The sequence below is a fragment of the Ursus americanus genome, chromosome 16 (assembly GCF_024610735.1).
Source record: "Ursus americanus isolate L20-20 chromosome 16, mUrsAme1.1.p, whole genome shotgun sequence".
Lineage (NCBI taxonomy): Eukaryota > Metazoa > Chordata > Mammalia > Carnivora > Ursidae > Ursus > Ursus americanus.
Window position 1 is genome coordinate 44,414,627 of NC_142142.1, and position 23,847 is coordinate 44,438,473.

Below are 23,847 nucleotides of genomic sequence, written 5' to 3' on the forward strand. Positions count from 1 at the left end.
CGCACGCCCCGCCCGGGAAGACCACGACCTCTCCGCCCCCTCGAACGCCCCGCCCCTCTGTCGCCGTCGGTCCCCACCCCGCCGGCGGGACACACGCGCACAGATTCTGGCTAGAGCCGCCCTGCGTGTCAGTGGCTCGGCTCCCGCGTCCGCCCCAGCTGCCGAGCCGCCTCAGCACCTGTCGGTCGGTGTGTCCCGGAGCCGGCGCCCCTGACTCCGTCGGGGCCAGGGAGTGCCATGGTTTCCCTGCCCAGGCCCCCTGCCACCAGCTTGCTGCGGTTTTTGTTCCTGGGGCTGAGTACCCTCGGTGAGTGAAACCTGGACCCAGAGGGGACTTGAGATGGGTAATGGGATGGATCCGACCCTGAGGGAGGTGGGCTTGGGCACTGATGAAGGAACTGGATGGAAGGGGCCTCCTGCCTCTGATTCTTGCCCTCCTCCCTGGACACTCCCAACACCCCCTCCCCACCCAGGGCATCACTAGCTGGTGTTGACTTCTGTCTCGGCTCTGTCCCAACAGCTACCACTTTGGGTGTGGTGTGTTTGGTAGGGGAGAGGGTCAAGGCATCTGTGTGGGTAGACCTCTATGTGAGTTGTGGGAACCATTCCTCACCAGCACTCCCCACCTCCACCCAGCAGAGATAGATGAGCTGAGCGCTAGATGAGACACTGGCTAAAGAGCTTAAGGACTTAACTCCCGCCCCCCTCATATCCCCCACCCCACACACAAGCTGATATGCAAGAACCCCCAGGAATTCCCTGGATCCCAGGATTGACAAACGCACTTCACGTCAATTCCCCAGCCCAGATCCTCCCTCTAGCCCCCTCCTGCTTCCTGCCCTGGGAATAAAGGGAGGTGCCCCAAAAGCTTGACCGTGAGGTCACTTGGGACACAGGAAATGGGGGAGGGGCTTGAATGCCTAGAGGAGCTGAATTGTGACCCCCCCCCCCACGAGGTCCACCACCCCCCATTGGTTCCCAGAGCCAAAGGGACAAAGGAAATAGAGAGAAGCTTCCTCAAAGCGTAAGAGAGGAAGGGCGCCTCCTTGGAGCAAGTGCCTACAGAGTGCTGAAGGCTTCAGGGAGCTCCCAGGAGCTGGGGATGGCCGGTTGCGACTGGAGAGTAAAGGCCCAGCAAGAACTAAGCCCATCATAAGGTTGTTTCACTTCCTCTGGGGCTGTCTTGCCATCTCTTTTCAAGGACCCTGAATAGGGTGAAGGGTGAGTTTGTCAAGGTCAAATTTAGCTCCTCATTTCACTCAGGTTGGAAGTCACTAGATACAGAGAGACATAGATTGAAATTCAGTCACAGTGATGGAGACTGAGATGGGGACCACCTGACTCTCACCCATGCCCCCTTTAGCCTGATTTGTGCTGCAAGGTTGTTTGGGGCATGAAGTAATCAGGGTCCCCAGACAAAGAGAGCTCTGGACCAGCCCACTTGCCACACCAAAGCCTGGACAGATTTCTGTCCCTGGACGTCGGAGTTTGGTGGGCCCGCTCCAGGATCCCTTAACTTCTCAGCCGCCTTCTCCCAACCACCTCCGCTCCTTTCCCTTCTGCAGTCTTCCCCCAACTCCCCCATCTTCCTGCTGGGACATTTGCGAAGCAAGGGAGAAAAGTCCAAGTTCATTGCTCCGACATCTTTTGCACCCCTCCTGCCATTTCTCCTTTTTCTATCTTAACTCTGGGCCTCAGTTTTTACGACAGCCCAGGTTCAACGTCCCTACCAGGCCGCGGGGGGGGGGGGGGGAGGTTGCTGACCTCCCGCCGGCCACTCGAGAGTTAACTGGCACTCGGGCCCAGGGCTCTGGGGGCAGGCACCGGCTCTGCTGGACGCGGCTGGACTGGGCTCTCGGGGAGGCCCGTCTGCTCCGCGCTGCTCGGTGGCCCTGCGCTGCTGCCCCTGGGGCGTGAGAAGCCCGCGGGGGGAGTTTCTCAGAGAAAGGGAGACTAAAAATAGTAGCCCCGGGGAGCGGGCCCATTTTTTGTGCTCCTTCGGCCCTTGAGGACTCCCTCGCTCTGGTCTCCGAGTGGGCCAGAAGGGTCCCTTTCTTGGGCTGCTCCTGTGTCCTTCCCTCGGACCCAACCACTCCGCTGTCCTCTCCCCATGGCATCACGGACCCCGAGACTGAAAAGGGGCTTCTGGGGCCGCGGACACCCAGGCCCGAGGGCGGGGAAGCCTCGGCCCCCTTCAGCTCCCACTTTCCAGCTGGGGCTTAGGACAGGGAGCATTTGCCCAGACTCCAATGTGTCCATCAGTATCCCTTTTACCACCGCTACCCCCATCTTTCGCAGTGAAAAAGTCAACGCAGGACCTGGGGGAGGTAACTGGGCGCGTCTGCGGCGAGGGAAGCTCGCGCGTGTCCCAGGCTCCAGGCACGTTTCCCGCCGGGAACTGTTTGTGGCCTCTCGGGAGTGCCCCGCAGAAAGGCCGGGGGAGATCCGGCACCGCCCGCAGGCCTCCAGTCCTCTCGGCCTCCCGAGGCCCGCGCGCGGGCCGGGTCCGCCCCGGTCCCCAGGAGGGCGTCGGGCTCCTTGAGACAGAGGCTGTTTTCGCCGGTAGAGCCTCCGGTCCAGCGGCGCCCCGTCATTGTCTTCTGGCTTATCACCGGGCACAAGTTTCCTGTCCGGCCAGCAGGGACCCGCCAGGAAATGGATAGGGGGGTGCCGCGAAGGCCAAGGAATAGCGGTGGGGGTTCTGCAAAGACGCGCAGCCGGAAAGCCGTGGGGGTGGCGCTCATCCTGGCCGGATCCGCGCCGGGGCCCTTAGGGGCCTGCAGCCCGGCTCCAGAAGGGCGGAAAGCCCGGCCTGCGCGCGGCCTCTGTCCACGCGGAGATGGGGTCTCAGACTCCAGGGTGCGGAGGCCAAGGACTACGGTGGCCAGCCTCCTGGGGCCTGGTCTGGTCCAAGCCCAAGGTTATTCCTTACAAGGGCTTAGGATTCGGCTGCTCCATTGCCTCTCTGAAGGGCAAAAAGTGGATTTTTCTGGACGCCGTCGTGCAAGCATGGGTTCCATTGTCCTCTCCTGAAAACCGACACCCCAGTCCACCTCCTGAACGCCAAACACACGCAGTCAGAAGATTCGTACTTGATTGTCAGGGGGGCCTTCATTCGTGTTCCAGCTCTGCCGTGATTTCCTGCGACCTCACAGGACCCGCCCAGATCGCCTGGACCCCAAAAGGGCCCCTTTCTGGGCCTCAACTCTCCGCTTTCGCGGGGAAGGCCCTGGGTCGGGACTGAGCGGGAGGCGGGGGAGCGCTGCCGTCAGTCGGTCAGCTGGAGCGCCGGGCGGCTCCGGCCTCTCGCTCGGAGCTGTTAGTTCTGAAGCACCCGCGGGTTAATCGCTAATCCGGCGGCCTCCCAACCCCCTCCGCACGTCGGGTTGAGACGCAGGAGCGAGGAACGCCGGCGATTCTGACCAGCGTCGCTCCCCGGTCTTGGCTCTCGCCCCAGGGAAACTGCGGGAGCAAGTGGGCTACGTAGAGTGCAGATTACAAGTATTCCACCTGCCCTTCCTCTCAGAGGTCTTCCCCCCCCCCCAACTCCCACCCAGAAATCTGCCCCCTCTTCTTGGTGCTCTGAAATCTGCTCCCCTGGATACAAATAAATGCACAGAAATGTGTCCCTACCCCTGTTAGGAACCCACGGGCTGAGGTCATCGAGAATAAGCTCTGATGGAAGCAGGACCCTAGGTCTGCAGTCCCTGGGCAGTGTTCGAGGCCTGCAGAGGTGGGACCCTGCGAGGGTCGTCCTCTCCTCCCGCCGCGCTGGGCGAGGTCCACAGGCGACGCGGGGAGCCAGTCCTCCGCGCTCACGCCTCCTCGCCCTTGTCCTCAGCGTCCCCTTCGCGGGCCCAGCTGGAGCTTCACGTGCCCGCCGGCCTCACCAAATTGAAGGCAGCCGAAGGAGCAGAAGTAGTGCTCCCCGCGTGGTACACCCTGCAAGGGCAGGTGTCTTCGTCCCGGCCGTGGGAGTTGCTCACCGTGATGTGGTTCTTGGAGCAAGAAGGGAAGGATCTGAACCAGGTGAGGGAGGGAAGCATCTCAGCCAGAAGCTAGCTACACCCTGTGGCCGAGCCTGGGCAAGAGCTGGCCGGAGTGGGAGGGCTGGCCAGGGAGTGGGGGACCGGGAAGGAGTTTCGGGAAAAAGTAATGTCCTCCTCACTGGCTGGCTCAATTTTTGTTCTGACCTAGGAGGCTGCCCCCAAAGAATTTTCTTTCCCCCAACTTTCCGTAGAAATCCAGTACACAAAACACAGGAAAATGGAAAGGCATTTTGCTTTGCTTTGGGGGACGGGCAGTGAGGATTGGGGTTTGATGACCAGGGAAGGGTTAGGGCAAGTTTCACACAACTTGAAAAAGCTGAGCATCTTCCTATTTTCACTTTCTTTGTGCTTTGGACACTGTCACAGGGCACTTCGCTTCCCCAATCTGTCCCGTTGCCTCTTTACACACTCCTTTGAGAGACAAGGGATAGTTTCCTTTCCCAACCTTACACCTGCCCTCCTTCCTGATATCAGACTTCTTCTCAGAGGCACATTTACCCAGAAGCCAATGGAACTTCATTTCCAGAGCCCCTTATTTTCTTGGGTTCCTCCCAAGGCTCTGGAAAGTATTTTCTAGAGGTCATTTGATAAATAGCGGTGCGTATGAGAGAAATTTGCAGGGCTAGATCCAGGTTTCACAGGACCTGAATTTATACACGGAGAAGGGGAGACATCTTCAAGAAAAATAAGATTATAAAAACATTTTTTTAAAAAAAATCTAAGTTTCTTTTATAAATACCCCCTGTTTACATTATCCCTCACCCATTATACCACCTTTCTAAACACCCCAAGTGGGAGATGAAGAGACAAAGCATAGGGGATCAAGAACGTTGTGGGGAAGAGGACCCAGGGGCAGTGAGAGGGAGGCTAGGGAGACAGGGTGAATGGGGAGCTGGGACAGGTTAGAGGGGTGAGTACAGGGGAGGAGCACTTGAAGACTGCCACTTTGGGGGAGGGGGATTAGCTGAGCCTGAGGGCACAGGGAACACATGTAATAACGGGGAGGCGTTGTGTCCCACACCAGGTGTTGGCATACATCAGTGGGACCACGTCAAGCAAAAGTGGGGTATCCCTGGTCTACTCCATGCCTTCCCAGAATGTGTCACTGCGGCTGCAGGACCTCCAGGAGAAAGACTCTGGCTCCTACCGCTGCTCTGTGAATGTGCAAGACCACCAAGGCATCAAAAGGAGCCACAGCAGCAAAACTTTAGAACTCAGTGTGCTGGGTACGTGAGAAGCGCACACTTGGCCATGCCTTCCCCAGCCCCGTGGGAGGCCAGGCAGGTCTCTCTCCCCAGTGCTGAGTGTAGACCTTGGAGGAGGGCAGAGTGGCAGAGGGGGAGTGGGGGGAGTGTGTTTGGGCGTGGGTGGGAGGGATCTGTTGGTTCCTTGGGGTTGAATTTTTCACCTGCCTCCCTGCTCCAGTTCCTCCAGCTTCTCCATCCTGCCATCTCCTGGGCGTGCCCCGTGTGGGGACCAACGTGACCCTGAGCTGCCAGTCCCCAAGGAGTAAGCCAGCTGCCCAGTACCAGTGGGAGCGGGCACCCCCATCCTCGCAGGTTTTCTTTGCACCAGTTTTAGGTGAGGGAACTTGAGACTGTGGCTGGGGGAGGGAAAGATGAGAGGCACCAGAGGGACTGGGGTGAACAGGGGAGCCAATGCTGCAAAGTACTGGGGTGGAGGAGGATGTGGGGAGAAGGGGTGGAAAAAGAGGCAGGGGCTGGTACTGTATTGGGGGCTTTCGTGTGCTGTCCAGAAGAGGTCTGAAGTTAGATAATCTGCATTCAAATTCCCGCTCCCTCTGGTAGCTGAGTGACTCCGTGTTTCCATTTGTAAAACAGGGCTGTCAGAGCCCTGATTTGAACCCACAAGTTACAAAAGATGTTTTGGGACAACTGGGACATTTTCAATATGGGCAATTAGATAATTATTTTTAGGTATCAGATAATTCCTTTAGAGGACTATTAACTTATCGGATGTGGCAGTGGTGTTGTAGTTATGTGGTCGATGTCCTTATTTTTGGGAGAACCCTGCTGAGCATTTATTTTTAAGTGTCTCACAAAAAGAGAAATGAAGTAAGTATAGCAAAATGTTAGCAGTCATGAAATCAAAGTAGTGGGTATATGGATTTTCATTTTGTCCCTCTTTCTACTTCTCATTTGACCATTTTTATAATAAAAATTATTTGTATTTTTAAATAGTGCTCAGCTCATAGGTTTGTTGTGAAATTTTTGTAAGTTAGCATGTGTAAGAGACTTAGTCTCTGGCATAGAGTAAGTGTCCAATAAACTTTAACTGTTAATAATGATTATTTCATATAATCCTTTTAACACCATCTAGGAGGTCATATTACCCCGTTTTACAGATCAAAAAGCTGGGACCCCGGGATAGCAAGTAACTTGTTTAAAGTCACATGGCCTATTGTGGAGGTCAGGTTTTCTGATTCCTGGCCTAATGTGTTCTTTCTCACCATACCACCACTCCGAATTAAAAGTAAATGTGGTGTTTGGGTTTTCTGGGCATCAGTTCCTCTCTGAATCTTTTTAGATATCAGTCAGGGACACTGAGCAGCGGACAAGTTCTGTACTCAGGGGCAGAACCCAGCATGCTGGCTGTCAGAACTTTTCCCACTGTGAAGGAACAGGAAGATGAGTCTCCCAGAGAGTCAAAGAGGACGTTCCAGAAGAGACAGAATTTTTTCAGTGGGAAAGAGGGTCCCTGGACTGATGGCCCAATTGTGTCCACAGATGCCATCCGTGGATCCTTAAGCCTCACAAACCTTTCCAGTCCCATGTCTGGAGTCTATATCTGCAAGGCCCACAATGAGGTGGGCAGTGCCCAGTGCAATGTGACCTTGGAAGTGAGCACAGGTCAGTGAGGGGTAAGTGTGGTTAAGGAGAAGATTGGATGCTGGTGGGGTTGGGGTTGCAAGAAGAGAGGCCTGTCTGCTGAGGCCTCTCATTGTTAACAGGACAAGGATCTTTTCCTGGTCAAATGTTGGTACAAATGTCTGGTCGCCGACTGACCATTTTCTGCTTGACAGAAAAAAGAAAAAAATGTTTATGGTGGCAGTGAGGTAGAGGGATTGGAGGGGGTGGGGACAGCTGAGGTGTCTCCCTCTGACACCAAGGCTTTTCCAGGGCCAGGGCCTGCTGTGGTTGCCGGAGCTGTTGTGGGCACTCTGGTTGGACTGGGGCTGCTGGCTGGGCTGGTCCTCTTGTACCAACGCCGGAGCAAGGCCCTAGAGGAGCCAGCCAATGATATCAAGTAAGTGTGTCTGGTCTCTGCCCCAGTGGGGTTCTCCTAGTTTCCCTTGGCTGGGAGTTCAGGCAGCCGTCATCTAAGGGAAAGGTGGGCAGCAGACTGAAACATCATTCCATTGGATGGATTTTAAGGGAGGGGAAAGTGAAATGGTGTCTGAGCAGGGAGTAATACAAAGCATGTAGAAATTCTCCCCTCTTGCCCCTTCCAGCTTCTGACTTCTTATTACTTCTTTGATCCCTAGGGAGGATGCTGCAGCTCCCCGGACCCTGCCTTGGCCCAAGGGCTCAGACACAATCTCCAAGAATGGGACCCTTTCCTCTGTCACCTCAGCACGAGCCCTCCGGCACCCCCAAGGTCCTCCCAGGCCTGGTGCCCTGACCCCCACACTCAGCCTGTCCAGTCAGGTCCTGCCCTCACCCAGGCTGCCCAGGACAGACGGGGCCCAACCTCAGCCAACATCCCCCAGCACTGGTGGGGTCTCTTCCTCCGCTCTGAGCCGCATGGGTGCTGTCCCCGTCATGGTGCCCGCCCAGAGTCAGGCTGGCTCTCTGGTGTGATGGTCCAGCCACTCATTAGCTAAGCCATCTGGTTTCTCTCCTTCTTATAGGGGTCACCCCTAGTTCAGAGGCCTGAGTCTTGGGGGACCACCTTCCAGACCTCCAGTCCTCTAAGCCCACACCTTTCTTTACTATGGGAAAACTGAGTCTCAGTTAAGATCCAAACATTCAGGAGGTAGAAGAAGAGGAAGTAGACCTCAGATTAGGAAGAGCGCTGACCCCCTCCCCCAGTCCTCCCTATCACTGCAGGGAACCCTGCTGAGATAAGGTCCTGGTAGGGACTGCCAGTCAATAAGTCCTCCAGGCCCCCTTGATCTGTACTCCACCCCATCTAACAGCATCCTTCACTCCCACTCCAGCTCCCTGCATTCATATAACCTGTCCTGCTGGCTTGGTTGGGTTTTGTTGGGGCAGGGGTTAGGGAAGGTATTTTTTAAACTAACTTGAAATGTGTGTTTTTGTTTTTATTTTGCAAATTTCAATAAAGACGCATTGTGTTTGTATGGAAAGTAGAATCAAATTGCCTTTTCAAACCCTGGAGGGCTTCTCCACACAGCTTCGTGCAACAGCTCTTCTAGTCTTTAAAAGGGTCATTTTTGGGGGTGCCTGGGTGGTGCAGTCAGATGCAAATCTGACTCTTGGTTTGGTTCAGATCGTGATCTCAGTGTTGTGATCTCAGGGTCCTGAGATCGAGCTCCTCTGAGTCTGCTTGGGATCGATTCTCTCTGCCTCTCCCTCTGCCCCTCCTGCTCATTCTCTCTCTCTCTCTCTCTCTCTCTCTCTCTAAAATAAATAAATAAATAAATCTTAAAAAAAAAAATAAAAGGGTCATTTGCTATCAGGTGGCATGGGGAAGGTCCCAAAAGTCTGAGGCCAGGAAGACCCTAACCCACTCTGAGCAGCAAGGGGATGAAACCTGGTGCCCTTTCTGCTAGGGCCTGAGTGCTCACAGACTTGGGCTGTGGGTGCACTTAATCTCTTGCTTCCTCTTAAGGGCAGGAGGGAGAAACCTGACTTGTTCTTCCCTCTCCCAGACCACTGAGTCCTTAACAAACACATCTTCTTGCCTTCCCCTGTAGTGAGGGAAACCTGGACACAGGACAGGGTGCAGGCGTGTGTCCCAAGTCTGCCACACCCTTTCCTATCAAGGGTGGGGTCTCCTCCAACACTCAGTTTCTCTTCGGAGAAATGGAGTGGCTCTGGGAGTGGGGAGCAAGCGGTGATAAAGGTGCCAAAGAAGGGATCTCAGAGAAAAGAAGGGCTCGGAAGGAATAAGAATCTCTGAAGGTGTCAGAAAGGGTCTTCTGCCCGGGGCTCATGTTTGGGGCGGGACCCCAAAGTGGTGATGTCCATTTGCCCACTCAGGTAATTAGACCGCCTCCCTCTTCTTCCGGGGCCACTCTTTGTCTACAGAGTGCTCCAGATCTGATCCCTTCCCCCTGGGGTGCCCACCCAAGCCCAGTCCCTTTTCCCGGAGCCTGACAGCTTCAGAAATTGGGCAGGAGGGAGTAGGGCTAGAATGATTGCAGTCTTGGGGCTGGAGGAGGGAGGAGCATTTCCTTACCTGAGGGCACCGGCCTCTCCCCTTGTTTGCTCTGAGATAGCCAGTCTCGCTCCTGCCCTGCACGAGGAGGCTGCCCTGTGGGCGCTGCCTTCCCTCCCCCAGACCCAGACGCCCAGACCGACGCACAGACGGCTGGACGCGGCCATGGCCCGGCTTCCAGGGCCCTTCCTCTGCGGGGCCCTGCTGGGCTTCGTCCGCCTGGGCGGTGAGGCGGCGGCGGGTGGGACCGCGGTCACAGCTGGGGGGCAGAGGGCCGGCCTCCGGGCTCCTGGGGTCGGCTCGGTCCCGCGGGGCAGGCTGGGGGGTCCGCCGGGCCGGGATCGGGGAGAGGGCGTCGAAGGCCGGGCGGGCGCAGGACACAGTCACGCAAGCCGGCGGGAAGCTGGGCCTCCCGGGAGGTTTAACCACCACCGGGCTATTGTTTTCCTTTCCCTGACAAACACACCCTCATACCTGGCCCAGTCTCGGTCCTTTAACCCACAAAACCCGGCCGAGATGTGTGCTCCTCCCTCCCGGAAACCTCCGGGTTCGAGAAGGGAGGAATTGAGGGGAGGGAGCTGAGCTCTGGAGGGGGGAGGGAGCCCCCCGCCCGGGAGGGAGCCCCCCGCCCTGCCCCACGCTGGGCTCTGGGAGCCGCGGGTTGGGCAGGGCCCCCAGACCACCACCGGGATTTGCGGCCGGGCCTCCACTCCACCCCAGCCCCGGGCCTGGGGCCGTCTGAGCGCTTCTCCCGCCGGCCTCCCCTCGCTCTGTGTCCCCCAGCCCCCGGGCTAGCCGTGGAGGTGAAGGTACCCGCCGAGCCCCTGAGCACCCCCGTGGGCAAGACCGCAGAGCTGACCTGCAGCTACAGCACGTCGGTGGGAGACAGCTTCGCCCTGGAGTGGAGCTTTGTGCAGCCTGGGAAGCCCATCTCTGAGTCCCATCCTGTGAGCTGACAGCCCTTGCGCTGGAGTGGGGCGGCCCTCCGTCCTCTTGGTGGGGTTGGCTGGGAGAGGCTGGAACAGAAGGCCCACCCAGGATGAGGGTGCAGGTCAGAGAGGGTGGGTTTGGGGGATCAGCATGCTTGGATGAAAACGTGAGTGGACTCTTTCTAGATCTTCTTAGGACCACAGTCTGCAAGACTCCAGATCCCATAAATGGCTCTGTATATCCAACCTCTCTCCCCTAGCTCCAGCAAGCAACTCCCCTGTCCTAGCGCAGTCCCAGCTTCAGTTAATAAGCCCATTGACGCTAAGCTCTGGCGATCGGTAGTAGGATCAAATGATGCCCCTTCCAGGAATATTTGCATTAATCCCCTCCCCCCCCCCACAAATCGAGAACCGTGCTTAGCTAAAAGCAATAAAACTAGTTCATTTAGCACCTGGGAAGGGATGGTATTTGGGGACAGAGACCTTGCTGGCTCTGGCTCCAGAGCATTAGCTTCCCTGTCTGGTATAAAAGGAGGGGCCTCTTTTACCTTCTTCTGCCTGCTTTCGAGAAAGGACTGTCCAGTTGATGCCAGTCAGAAAAAGGCGCATGTGCGTGTCTCCTGCTTCCCCCCAGATCCTGTACTTCACCAACGGCCAACTGTATCCAACTGGTTCTAAGGCAAAGAGGGCCAGCCTGCTTCAGAACCCCCCCACAGCAGGGGTGGCCACCCTGAAACTGACCGATGTCTACCCCTCGGACACTGGAACTTACCTCTGCCAAGTTAATAACCCGCCAGATTTCTACACCAATGGGTTGGGGCTGATCAACCTTACTGTGCTTGGTAAGGCAGGCTGGGGACCCACCAGCCACCCATGTACCATGAAAGCTAGCACTGGCCCTGCTAAGTACCCCCCCCCCCCATAGCCCCGATTTCCAGCCCAAGCACACACTGCACTGGGGACCCCAAGGGAAAATACCTCCTTCCCAAAGTCCTCCACCCTCCACAAAGAATGCCTCCTCCCTCAGTCCCTAAAAACAAAGGGTTTAAGAAAGAGAAACCCCTTCCCATATACAGGGATCTGAGTCATGCCCCCACAACTCTATCTTGGGGGGAACGTCCCATTTGTAGCTCAGATTCTGTCTTTCCTGAGGTCAGTGGCAGAGAAGGGGAGTGGCTGTTAAAGGAACAAGGGCCCCTGTCACTAGGCACCAACCTTGTGTTCAGAGTTTCCATCTCACTCCAACCCAGAAGCTGCTCGGAGATGAGCAAGCAGAAACTGCTAAAGAGGCTGGGGACGTCTAGATGGAAAAGCGAAGACTTAGAAGGTGCATAACAACTGCATTCAGAGATCTGAAGGCTTGTCCTGTGGAGGAGAGATTTTTCATTTCTCTTTGTGGACAGAAATTGGGACAGAATGGGAGGATATTATATTAACACAGATTTTGGCTCAATATGAGGGAGAATTTTCTAACAATCAGTATTTCCAATAGGGGCAATCATTTCCTGGGGATGCAGTGGAATGTGGACAGAAGTGGACTATTATTTGGTGGGAAACTGGAGCAGGAAATCTAGCACTTATGGAGGGGGGCGGAGCTAAGAGTTGGCTAAGGTACTTTCTGTGACTTTTGCAGTCCCCCCCAGTAGTCCCCTGTGCAGTAAGAGTGGTCAGACCTCCGTGGGAGGCTCCGCTGCACTGAAGTGCAGCTCTTCCCAGGGAGCCCCCAGGCCAGTGTACAACTGGATACGTCTTGGATCTTTCCCTACACCTTCTCCTGGCAGCATGGTGCAAGGTAAGGGCCCAGGGCATCAGGGAAGAGGGATACCCAGGACCTGGGCAAATCTGGTCCACACACCCTCACTTATCGGTTCTGTGCCTGTGGGTCTGACTGCTGTACCTTTCCCTGCTTCTTTCCTGGTGTCCTGTATTGTCCCCTGCTGTCTGTCTTCCTTCAGTCCGTGGCTCTGTGCTCCTGGGAGCATTTCTCAAGTTACGTGTACTCCTGATATCTTGGAAGACAGTGGAAGGCAGGGAGGTCTTCTATGATTCCCACTTCTGGGGATTTCTTAAGGGTCGTGAATCATTTCCAAGCTGCCCAGAGAGGAAACTGAGGCAGGGTAGCATGGACTGGCTTGAATCATTTAGTCAGCGTCTTGGGAGGAACCAGATAATTGGTCAAGAGCCTTGGCTTCTCTGCCTCCACATGCTTGTTCCAGTGCCGCCCTTGCCCCAGCCCCGGCACACCCCTTTATCAATCCTGAGAGCCCTCTGGATCATCTGGTGTGTGCTCTGCCTTCTAAAGGGAGGGTAAGCAGCTTAGTAAAACATTTGGGTGAGCTTTGGGCCACCCCAGAAGATACCGTTCCTAGCAATCGAGCCTTCTCTCCACCCCACCCAGGAACCTGACATCAGCCAGTCAGCATCCCACCCCAATTCCCCCAGTGTGCCTTCTCCCCCTCCCCTGAAAAGGCAGCTGTGCAGGGTAGAAAGAGCGTAGAAGTGGCAGTGGCTTTGGCACTTCTTTTCTGGGTCACCTCGGACAATTACTTTCCTTCTCTGAGCCAGCGCCCCCCCCCCCCCCAATAAAAGAGGTTAGTCCTTTCCTGACAGGATTGCTGTAAGGCTGAAATGAAATATCCGATCATCATAGTAGGTGCTCCCTGTGGGCTGACTGAATGACGGAACACTTCCTCCTCACCCTCCAGATGAAGTGTCTGGCCAGCTCATTCTCACCAATCTCTCCCTGACCAACTCCGGCACCTACCGCTGTGTGGCCACCAACCAGATGGGCAGTGCGTCCTGTGAGCTGACGCTCTCTGTGACTGGTAGGGGATGCTGGGCAGAGGCCCTGCGGAAGGCCTTGGCTGGGAGGCTGCATGAGACATCTGCGGAGGGGCCGAGGAATGTCTGGCCCTCTGAGTTCCCTGTGTCCCCTTAGACCCATCCGAAGGCCGAGTGGCTGGGGCTGTGATTGGGGTGCTCCTGGGCGTGCTGTTCCTGTCAGTTGCTGTGTTCTGCCTGATACGGTTCCAGAAAGAGAGGAGGAAGAAGCCCAAGGAGATGTATGGGGGTAGTGACATTCGGTGAGCAGGAGGGCTGGTGGGGGGAGGTTACAAAACAGGAGAAAAGGGCTTGGGTTATGAGTAGGTGACTTCAGCCCTCAAACTCTGACATCTTTCAGGTTGTTTGGGGGTAAGGAGTGCTGCTCAGCTCTGGGATTTGGTGGTGGGGGTGGCAGGTAGAGCAAGTGTGCTTGCGTGTGAGCGGTGCACGGGGTGGAGGACTTGGTTCATGGCTTCCCTCACCCTCCTCATACTTAAAAGAATTTTCAATTTTTAAGGCCTTTTCATATACATATATAGGCTGTGGATGCCAGGAGTTGGGTTTGTCCTGAGCCTTCAACTGAGTTTAGTTCTTCCGTGTGGGGGAGCGAGGAAAGGAGAGGCAAGAGCTGCCTCTGTCACCCTGTTAGCTGTCAGTCGTGGCGTCCAGAAGAGGGCTCAGAGCAGTATTTCTCAAAGTGTGGTCTTCAGATTATCTCAGGAGCTTCTTAAACATTCAGATTCCAGCTACTTCCTGTCCCTCCTGAAGCAGTGTGTGTGTGTGTGTGTGTGTGTGTGTGTGTGTGTGTGATGGGTTGTGGAATCTTTATTTCAACCCAAATTCCACAGATAATTTTCATGTGTAGTAAAAATTTAAAGTCTTTAAGTCAGAGAATGGGGGGCGGTCCTTTGAGGGATGCCCCCAGCCTTCACCAAAAATTTTCTTCTATCAGGGAGGATGCCATTGCACCTGGAATTTCTGAGCACACTTCTGTGAGAGCTGATTCTAGCAAAGGGCTCCTGGAGAGGCCCTCCTCTGCCAACAGTGTGACGACTACCAAGTCCAAGCTCCCTATGGTTGTCTGATTTCTCCCCCTACCCTTGAGGGGGAGTATCAAGAATTAAAGCCTTTGGGTACCATATCGTCTCCCTGTTCTTTCTGTCGGCATAGCGCATTCCTCTAGGCGGCACAAGGAGTGTTTACCAGTACTCGAAGGTATGGGCTTGGAGTCCTAGAGGAGACGCTGTAGGTGGGAAGTTTGGTTGGCTCCAAGAGAGTAGGTTCTAACAAGACCCTCTTCCCTTTTTACCCCTCCTCACCTCCACTTTTTGGTTTCGTCAAGTGAAATTTGCTCAAGCTTCAGGCGATGGCCTTGTGCACCCAAACTCCCTCCCCTCCGGCACCCTCTGAATACTTGGACATTCCTCTTTATTGTTCACATTCCAACCCAGCACGGTCACATGCACACACGGAGATAAAAATCCTTCGGGCCACAGCCCCAGGAGCCCGGCGGGGGGCGGGGCTAGCAGGGGCAGGGGCGGGGCCGCAGCAGACTCCTCCCACCGAGCCTACCAGGCGCTCGGCGTTTGCATAAACAAGATGAGAGCTGGAGAGGCGGCTCTCAGGGTGCGCTGGGGAGAGGGGAAGCAGATTACAGGCAGGCGTGGGGTTGGGGTGCGAAATAGGTACTTCCCTTACGATCGGAGCAATAGGTACTTCCCTTATGATCAGAGCAGGAGTTATCCAACACCATAAAAACCCTGTTTCCCTCTCTCGTCACCCCAGAGCCAAAGTTCTGGGGTCAGGCTGGGGCGCGAACAGCACAGAGACGCAGAGCGCCCCCTTTATCTGCGCACAGAACGAAAGGACTTTTTTTTTTTTTTTTAAGTGAGTGTACTTGGGCGACGCTTAGGGCGCCCTCCGCAGTGCGCGCAGGGAAGTGCACGGAGGCTGCGGGGGCAGAGCGGCATGCGGGGTGCGGGCAGAGGTGGGCGAGAAGCAAAAGAAGGAAGACGTGAGAGCGCGGGGTTTGGGGCTAGGGTGGGAAGGAAGGGGGGATGGGGACCATATTAGACTGGAGGACTAACTAAAAGGGCACGGACTTAGCGACTCCTCGACGGAGCCTGCCTGGGAGAGGGGGTCTCTGGGGACGCAGGGAGGGCTCCTGAAGCTGGCAGGCTGGTGGGAAGGAGAGGATCACAAACACGGCAGGGAAGTCTCGTCACTGCGAAGGGGACGCGGCATCCATCTCTCCTCGGCAACTGAGGACAGAGAAGGTCTGAGCACCTGCCCTCCCCGGTACTTCCTCTCCCCCTTCCTTCTCCCTTCCTGAACCGGGACCCCAGGGCGGGGAGCGCCAGGGGACCCCAGTCACCCAGAACCCCCACCCGAGTCACTGAGCTGAAATAAGCCAGGGCGTGTGTGCGCCGCAGTGTGCTTATAGCCGCAGGCTGGGTTTGTGCAGCCAAATGGGGGTGGCTGCGTTTCTGTGTTGGTCCAGGTGTGTCCCTGTCGCAGCCTCAGGCGTCCTGATGCATCAGAAAACCCGCAGGCTCGGGGTGGGGGGCGGGGAAGGGCGGGTAGAGGGAAAGGTGGGGGATTTGGTCCTTTTCTCCCCCTCAGGCCTCCCACCCGCTTCCGAGTCGTATTCATTACCTTTGAAAATGCTCAGTTCTTCGGTCCAGGGCGGGGCAGGAGGGAGGGAGGAGAGAGAGAACAGGTGAGCTCTCGGAACCCGCAGCACCCCCAGCCTTCTCCCAGCCACCCACCTCAGGCCTCGGATGGTAGTCCCCCACCCTTAGCTCCCTCTCCACCCCGCGGCCCGCCCGTAGTCTTCGGGCTCCTCCGGAGGGGGAGCGGGGCCGCTCTCGGCAGGTCCCGGGTTTGGGAAGGGGCAACCTGCCGCCCGCCGCGCCCCGCCCGCCTCACCTGGCCTAGTCTCCGCTGGGGCCGCCGCCCGCGCCTCCCCGGGCGCCCCCAGCTCCGCCCGTTCCCCCGTGGCCCGGGCCCTTCCGGCCGCGCTCTCCACTCTTTATCTTCTTCCGCGCCATGTGGCCCCGGAAACTCGCCTGGATTTTGGCCGCGGCTGCGTTGGCGCCGGGATCGTCCAGCGGGATGTCTAGAATGTCGTCGTCCGGCTTGGAGCACGCGCTCTCCTGGAGGCGGGGCAGGGGGCACTCGTGGGGTGACTGGGCTGAGACCTCGCGAGGGTAGGGGTAGGAGTAGAGCCTTGGGGGACCGGGACGAGGGCGACGCGCGAGTGCGAAGCGCAGAGATGGGAGCTGCGGGCTTGGAGAAGGACTGAGGAAGGGCCGCGGGCTGGTGTGTGTGTGTGTGTGTGTGTGTGTGTGTGTGTGTGTGTGTCCCTCCTGGAGAGCGGCAAGCAAAAAGGGTCAAGATCAGGTGGACACAGCTGTATTTCCAACTCAGGAAAGAGTCGTGCACGGTGGGATGGGGTGCAAGACAGCCAGATAGCCCTGAGTGAGCGAAGGGTCCATCACCATGGGCTGAGCTGGAGAGCTGCTGAGCAGATGGAGGGTGGGCTGGGAGGACAGTAAACAGCAGCAGGGACTCCTGGACGTGGCTGCTCCTCCCCCTGTCCTCAAAGGGTGCCTCCAGCTCAGAAGGGCCCCTTCTGAGTCCAGGATTCCCTGGGACAGGGTGTAGAAGAATCAGGCCAGTCCCTGCCCTAAGAAAAATCACAGCCCGGCTCAAAGCTGGAATTAGGGTGAAGGTGGGGCTAACCCCTGTTGAGTCAGCCTCCCTCCACCTAGGGCTAGAGGCCCAGAGACTGCTTTGCCATTGATTCTTCCTTTTCCAATGCTCCCCAGGAGGTACTCAAACACAGCAGAGAGGAGGTGGTCTGGAAGAAGCTACAGAGAGAAGGCTTTACTCCAAAAAAGGACAAAGGAAAGACAAGGAGGGGCAAGAAGCCCTTGGCTGTTGTATGCTCCAGAAGAAAAAAGGCATTATGACAATAGCTACCCATTAAGCACTTCTCGTGTTCCAGGCACAGTAACACAGTGTTTTACAGACATTATTTTATTTAGTCCTGGCAAAGCTATGACGCACCTTTTATTGTCATCCTAGTTTACCTCTAATAAAACTGATGATTTAAGTGTTTATAAATCTTACATAAGGTCGTACAGATAGTCACTAGTGGACCTAAGATCCAGGTCCTTGTATGTCAGAGTCCAGAGTATACTTTCAACCCCAATTGTGCAGGATAAGCAAAGGCAGTCAAGAAAATGAACCAAGCTCTACCTCTTGTTACCTAATGCTTTCTTATCTCAGCTCTTTCATCTGAAATCAGGATCATCATGTCTACTTCTATGGGTTGTGAGGAAGCATAAACAGCATGGTATACATCCAGTTTCTGGCACAATCTAGTTGCTCAATGAATGGTAGCTATTATGATGATTCTTTTAATTAATAAGTTGATGTGAAATAGTTGTTTTTGTAGGCAAAAAAACAAAAACAAAAACCAACCAGACCAATTTCATATGGTTCAGCCTATAAGAATCCTATAATAATCCTATCCACCCCCAGGCCTCAGGTTTCTGTCTTCCACAGCATGCCCTAGCTGAGACAGGCAAAGGTTGGGGAATTGATAGTATTGATTTAGAGGTAAGGCTCTGGAATGGAGAGGGCCTCAGTCCCTGAGCGCCTTTGTTGCTTAATATTACGCACAGCATTAATGTGGGTTGGGATGCAGATGGTTACTATGGAGTTAAAAAGGCATTTCTCATTTGATCTGACCCTCTGGCTTCTAGGAATTTTCTCCCTCCCCCTGCCCCCCCCACAAAGACTTCTTCTTCAAAAATGGCTTCCCCTCATCATACTTCGCAATGCTGTTTTCATTTCCTGGGCTTCAGAGTTCTGCAATTTGGGCTCAAGATGCCCACAATTGATTTAAATGCAGTTAAAGGAAGTTATTAAGAAGCCAGTATGGTTGTGGAGGGGATTGGCACTCTTTGTCTTCTGCAGGTCTAGCTCTCTCTCTCTGACCTCTTATTCTCCACCTGTAATCAGAAACAACTCTTCTGTGTTCCTTGAATGTCAGAGCTCAGTGCCTCTCTTGGGATATCCTTAGGCAACAATGAAGCTTCTCCTCAATGGAGCACAATGATTTAAAACAAACAAACAAACAAACAAACAAACAAGCCCATTCCTGACCCATCTATCCGTGGCCAGCAGCTATGGGGGAAGGGGTATCTTCCCCCAACCATGCTGTGACCAACTTGCTGACCAACCTGCTGTCTCTACCCTCCTCCACCAGATCCAGAATGGAAATCTGGAACAACAGGGAGAGCTCCTCCCCCAAATCAGCTCCCTCTCCCTCCAGCTGAATTCTCAGGGCAGAGCTGCTCGGTGGCCTGTCCACAGGCAGAACTAGAGAGAGAATAAAAGGAATCCAGGAAGGGTCACAGTTCCGGGCTGGTGCCTTCTAAAGCCTGAGAGCTCCATATGAACCAGAGGTGGAAAAGTGGTGGAAAAGAAGGTAAAACAGGAAACCATGGCTTCTGGTCCCAAGGGGGCATATCACTTCACCTCCAGGGGTCTCAGTTTCTTCAGCCGCAACTGGAACTTGGCCTAGATGGATAAATTCTTTAGGTCCCCAATCCTAAAAGCCTTAAGAATTATCCCTGCGGGGGCACCTGGCTGGCTTAGTTGGTTAAGCAGCATCTGCCTTAGGCTCAGGTCATGATCGTGGGGTCCCAGGATTGAGCCCCGCATAGGGCTCCCTGCTCAATGGGGCATCTGCTTCTCTCTCTGCCCCCACCTCATTCTTGTGCTCTCTCTTTCTCAAATAAATAAATAAATAGATAAATAAAATCTTAAAAAAAAATCATCCCTGCCTATTACTTACTATGTGCCAGGCCCTGTGCTTTGCACACATTACCTCACTTAATCCCCACTTCAGGTCAAAAAAGAGCCTCAGAGATATTTTGTAACTTACCCTAGGCCACAGAGCTAACAAATTGTGATGGGATTCAGAAGCCTCAGGGCAGGTAATTATTTCTGTGAGTTCAGCTAGACCAAGTCAAGCAGACTAAGGAAAAGAAAGGATCCAAAAAAATAAATGTCTCTTTGCCTTTTCATATTAAGTGAATGGAGGGAAGTCATATACATACGTGACTATGTAAATCAGCAACTGGTACATTTGAATCAGCAGCTCTGCCTCTTAAAAAAAAAAAAAAAAGCTCTGTTTTCTTCTTCTCATTTCTGTTTGAGCCTCCTTACCAAGGGGCAAGAAGGAAAGAGGCAGAACTAAGTGTTTCCCAAACACCAGGTCATGATGACCAGCAAGGAGAGCCCCAGAATAAAAGATAAATAGGGCCCCGCCTTGGGGCGCCTGGCTGGCTCAGTGGGTAGAAAATGCGAGGGGGGTTGACGTCGAGGGGATTGGGTGTACAGCTTACTTAAAAAAAAAGAAAAAGAGGGCCCTGCCTCCAGACCCCAGATGCACTCTGTTCTCTACATGTCCCAGCTCCCTTCCAGCTGAGTCCACCTCCACAGAATGGGGATGGGGTAGGAAGATGCTTAGTCCCAGCCCTGTCCCAGCCCTCAACCCCTGTCACCTCTTCTCTCTTTTCTCCCCCCACCCCCAGTCTGACAAGGGTGCTGTCTCTTGCTTCGTCCTTTAGCCCTGCAGATCTGGTTTGTTGTGATGATTAAATATAAAGTTAGATACATGATAAGCAATCACAAATTGACCAATATTATTGATGTTAATGAATCAAAATCATAATAACCACAACGATTTGCCCCCTAAATTCTTTCTGCCTCTTGGTACCCAGAATAGGGAAGTCTCACCTCTTATAAACTGGGCTATTCTTTCCTTCCAAACCTCACTTTTTTTTTTTTTCCTTTCGTAAGCCATAGGTTGGAGGGTGGGGAGCAGGCAAAGTCATAACCTCTTGTATCATTAGCTGGGTTGACTGAATGACAGAGAATGCAAGGACTTTGGAGTAGTCTTTCCCCATATGTAGGGGCTAAAAATAACTAAAAATAAGAAATAAACAAACACATTTGATATAGTATGATCACGGTACTCCTCGCTAGGAGCCAGGTCTTGTGCCAGGCGCTTTCGTACCCAAGTCACCTTAACAGCAACCTACTTTGGCATCAGGCACTCGCAGCATCCAGGTCTCCGTGTGGGCGCTGACAAATTGCAGACACTTCCTTGCCTCGCCAGCAGGGCTCTCCCGCGGTCACTTCACCCAGCCCCCTCCGGGACTAGAAGGCGTTGGGGGACGGGCCAACCCCTCCTCAGAACCATACTGACTAGGCTTTCTGCTGCCCATCATCATTCCTGAGCTAACCAGTATGAACCGACTGTCCCCCCCGCCCTGCGCTGTACAGTGCACGAGGGTCACGGAGATCATCCTGTCTGCCCACCCACGGCGGTGGTAGTGGGATGGGGAATGGGGTGAGGGCGAAAGCCAGGGGAAAGGAGACCGAAAGGAGTCGCCGCAGCTTCGCTAGTTTACAGTGTCTCTCAGGGGAAAGTTCCTCTTCTCGTCTAACCTGCAGCTTCGCCCTGCAGAGTCCGCGGTCCAACCTAGACTGCCTGGCGGATGGGCGCCCAGACGCCCCCGCGAGTTGGGGAGCATTTTTCCTAGGGCTTCCAAGTCAGGCGGTACCTTCCACCACCCACCACCCACGTCTCAGCAGGCACCCCTTATTGCTCCTGGGTCTTCTGCACCCTCAAATGCACTTCCATCCCTTACTCTCCCTCCAGAGGGTTCTTGGGAGCCCCTTGCCCCAGATCAAGCTGAGTGCCGGTCCCCCCGGCCCTCTAACTTACGGTGCAGCAGTCCATGCTGGTGTTGGGGGTCCTTGGCTGGGGCACAGGCTGGCGCAGGGCGGGGGTGGGGTCTGGGTGGTGCTGGGTGGGGACTCTGGGGCCTTAGGGTGCCCGCTGACCAGCGCCGAAGCAGCAGCTCTGCTCTCGGGTCCTCTCTCCCGCGCTCCGCTCTGCTCGCGAATGTAACCTGAGCCCTTCGGTCGAGAAGCCAATCAGGAGAAGCCTCGGTCAGGGCGGGCGGGGATTTTGCAGGGAGGACCACGCCCCCTCCCTGCTCCCTCCGCCTAGCTCCCCCTCCTGCCCCAACCTCTCCGCCTACACACTTCCATCCATTCCTCCTACACACCCCATCCTCCCAAATTCAACCCCCTTGTTTGCTGAGGAGGCAGACTGCCAGGCAGATGTACGCCGCCGCAGGCAGAAGGGGGCCCCCCGACATCCCGGGCACAAACACACTCACATCTGGGCACAACACCCCTCCCACCCATATGTGGAAAACCACGCACCCCTCCCCACCTCCCCACACTTCCACAACTTAGCTAGAGTCCCAAATATGGCTCCCACTAACTCCTCCTCCCCTCACCCCCGCCAGTCCTCAAAGAAAAGCCCCCTAAGACGTGCGTTTAAAAAGTCCCATCATCACTCTGCTAGGGAAGCAAGAAAGCTGTCAGTACAAAACCTGAGCGTGAGCACACATAAACACGAAAGCTCACAAGCCCCACATGTGCATATGTGGTAGTGCCCCGGCTCACTAAAACGCGCACGGCTACAGGCACACTCTACAGACACAACCTGAAAAAATAACTACCCAGACCTTGTACACACGCTGTGCAGATAAATGCAGACGGTGCACCGCCTACATGGGTGGTAATCACCCCACCCGCGATGTCTCTGTTACCTATTATCTATCTATCTATCTATCTATCTATCTATCTATCTATCTATCTATCTATCTAATGTATATATTTATGCATAGATACTGGCTTGGGAGAAATACTCTTCCCTCCCACTCCCCATACCAGAATCTCCCTAACGTCTTTTTAAAAATTAATTTATTTTAGAGATAAATGGAGAGAGAGTGCGCGCGCAAGGTGGAGAGGAGCAGAGGGAGAGGGACAAGCACACTCCTTGCTAAGGGCGGGCTGATCCCACTACCCTGAGTTCATGACCTGAGCCCAAACCGAGTCCCTTGCTCAACCTGCTGAGCCACCCTGGCACCCCTCCCTAACCTCTTGATCCCTTGCTTCAGAATAAAACAAAAACTGGCCACTCTCATCTTGCCCCTGGGAAGAAGAAAAATATCCTAAACTCTAATATTGGGAAATATAAGAAATTGTTGTCTTTCGGGGTCCATGGTGGAGGAAGGATGTGGGCTTTGTGAGAGGTTGGAACAGGGAGATATGGGAGGAGCATCGTGAGGCAGCAGCCTGCCACGTTTGTGGTGACCAGTGACCCCCCCCCCCCCCCCCCGCCTGTCAGGGTACGAGAGCTGGCAGCGTGGCATGGTAAGTGGATAGAGTAGGCCACCTCTGAGGAAAATAGAAAGTCTTTCTCAGCTAAGGTCCCAGAGGAGGGAACGCTGTTCAAGCAGGTTGACCGAAACAGAGCAAGGAGGGGAAAATGCCCTGTGTCTCCGGTTGGGACAGGGGATCCTGAAACAGCACTGTAGGGAATCCAGAGCCACTGGCCAGTCATAGCATGGCTGTTGCATGCTCCCTTCCTACCTGGACGGGCTACGGCTTTGCCTGCCAAAGGGAAAATGATGGGACAGGGTTAGTCAGCTTAGTTCCCCCAAACTGAGCTGGATGCTGGCCGGGATTCCAGGGCTTGGGGTATAGGGGTGTCTCTCCCAGCATGTTTGGGACCCACCCACCCTTGTAACTGAAAATCTGTTCCCCAATCTGTCTCTGGCACTTCCTCTATCCCCCCACCTCCACCAAATGGCAGGATGTCCTGGGAACTCAGCCCCTTGCCTAAACGATGGGCACATCTGGGGCCTTAGCTTGTGTCAGTTCCTGTTGGACTTCCAATCTAGAATCCAGAGGAGAAAGGGAAGGAGGAAATTGGGGACAGAATGGGTATCAGGCCTGGACTCTGCTTTTCTCTTCCCAAATTAGAGCTGAGGAATTCGGGATTTAGCGAGTTTGCAGGAAAGTCTCCCAAGTTGCTAGGCAACATCCCTCTGCAGGCTGCTGCCTCTGGGCCCTTCTTCCTGCTGGTCAGAGCTGAAGGGGGTTAACTTTACAACATGCCCCCCTAAACTCCCACACAGGCAGCACAGCCCTTCCCTCTTCCCAAAAGACGCCCTTGTGTGGGGTGAGCGTGTCTCCGAACCCTGGCGGCCCGTGGAAGAGCAGAAATGGCAACTGTCAGTTCCCTCCGCAAAACAAGCATTTCAGCGACAGCCCACTTGAGGTGCCCACGCAGCACTGGCCACTGTGCATGCCGCGGGGGATGGGCAGTCTTGGAGGTAAGGAAAAGGTAGACAGAGAGGAAGGCAGACACAGGAATCAGAAGACAGACACAAACTCAAATAATCCAGAGGAAGGAGCAGTGACACGTACAACCTCATTTCAATGACACACACACCGACCCAGACGGACAGAAACACACCCTGTTCACACATCCACAGAGACACACACTGTGGCCCCATTGCCACCCACTGGCATCCAAAGATAGGCACAGAAGTGGACCCCTTGGCCATCATGCATCAAGGGCACATGCTTCCTTGGTGAGGGCTTCCTCTTTTGGACTAGGTGGCCAGGGTTCGTCAGCAAGATGGGCTGGCTGGAATTCTGAGCCCCTGCTCAAATAGATGAGTGAGGAGAAGGGGCAGGAGCTGTGTGGAATGCCTGGGTCTGGCTGCTTGGAG

General features: G+C 54.9%; 3 protein-coding genes across 3 annotated transcripts; 2 read left to right on the plus strand and 1 right to left on the minus strand.

Annotated features, from left to right (window-relative positions):
• Positions 1-81: 81 nt before the first annotated feature.
• ESAM (endothelial cell adhesion molecule) lies at positions 82-8,379 on the plus strand. The gene is made up of 7 exons (XM_045798042.2): positions 82-307; positions 3,842-4,029; positions 5,074-5,275; positions 5,475-5,630; positions 6,797-6,919; positions 7,190-7,316; positions 7,555-8,379. Exons 1-7 carry the CDS (start codon positions 238-240, stop codon positions 7,868-7,870), a joined length of 1,182 nt encoding a protein of 393 aa, XP_045653998.1. The 5' UTR covers positions 82-237; the 3' UTR covers positions 7,871-8,379.
• A 328-nt stretch (positions 8,380-8,707) lies between these two features.
• VSIG2 (V-set and immunoglobulin domain containing 2) lies at positions 8,708-14,304 on the plus strand. The gene is made up of 7 exons (XM_045798036.2): positions 8,708-9,639; positions 10,197-10,360; positions 10,977-11,184; positions 11,976-12,134; positions 13,048-13,167; positions 13,281-13,425; positions 14,118-14,304. The coding sequence occupies exons 1-7, from the start codon at positions 9,390-9,392 to the stop codon at positions 14,248-14,250; spliced, it is 1,179 nt and encodes a 392-aa protein (XP_045653992.2). The 5' UTR covers positions 8,708-9,389; the 3' UTR covers positions 14,251-14,304.
• Positions 14,305-14,576: 272 nt separating this feature from the next.
• NRGN (neurogranin) lies at positions 14,577-21,156 on the minus strand. Its single transcript, XM_045798035.2, has 4 exons — positions 20,976-21,156; positions 16,094-16,320; positions 15,821-15,838; positions 14,577-15,426 (listed from the first exon to the last, which is right to left on the minus strand). The coding sequence occupies exons 1-2, from the start codon at positions 20,988-20,990 to the stop codon at positions 16,099-16,101; spliced, it is 237 nt and encodes a 78-aa protein (XP_045653991.1). The 5' UTR covers positions 20,991-21,156; the 3' UTR covers positions 14,577-15,426; positions 15,821-15,838; positions 16,094-16,098.
• Positions 21,157-23,847: the final 2,691 nt, after the last annotated feature.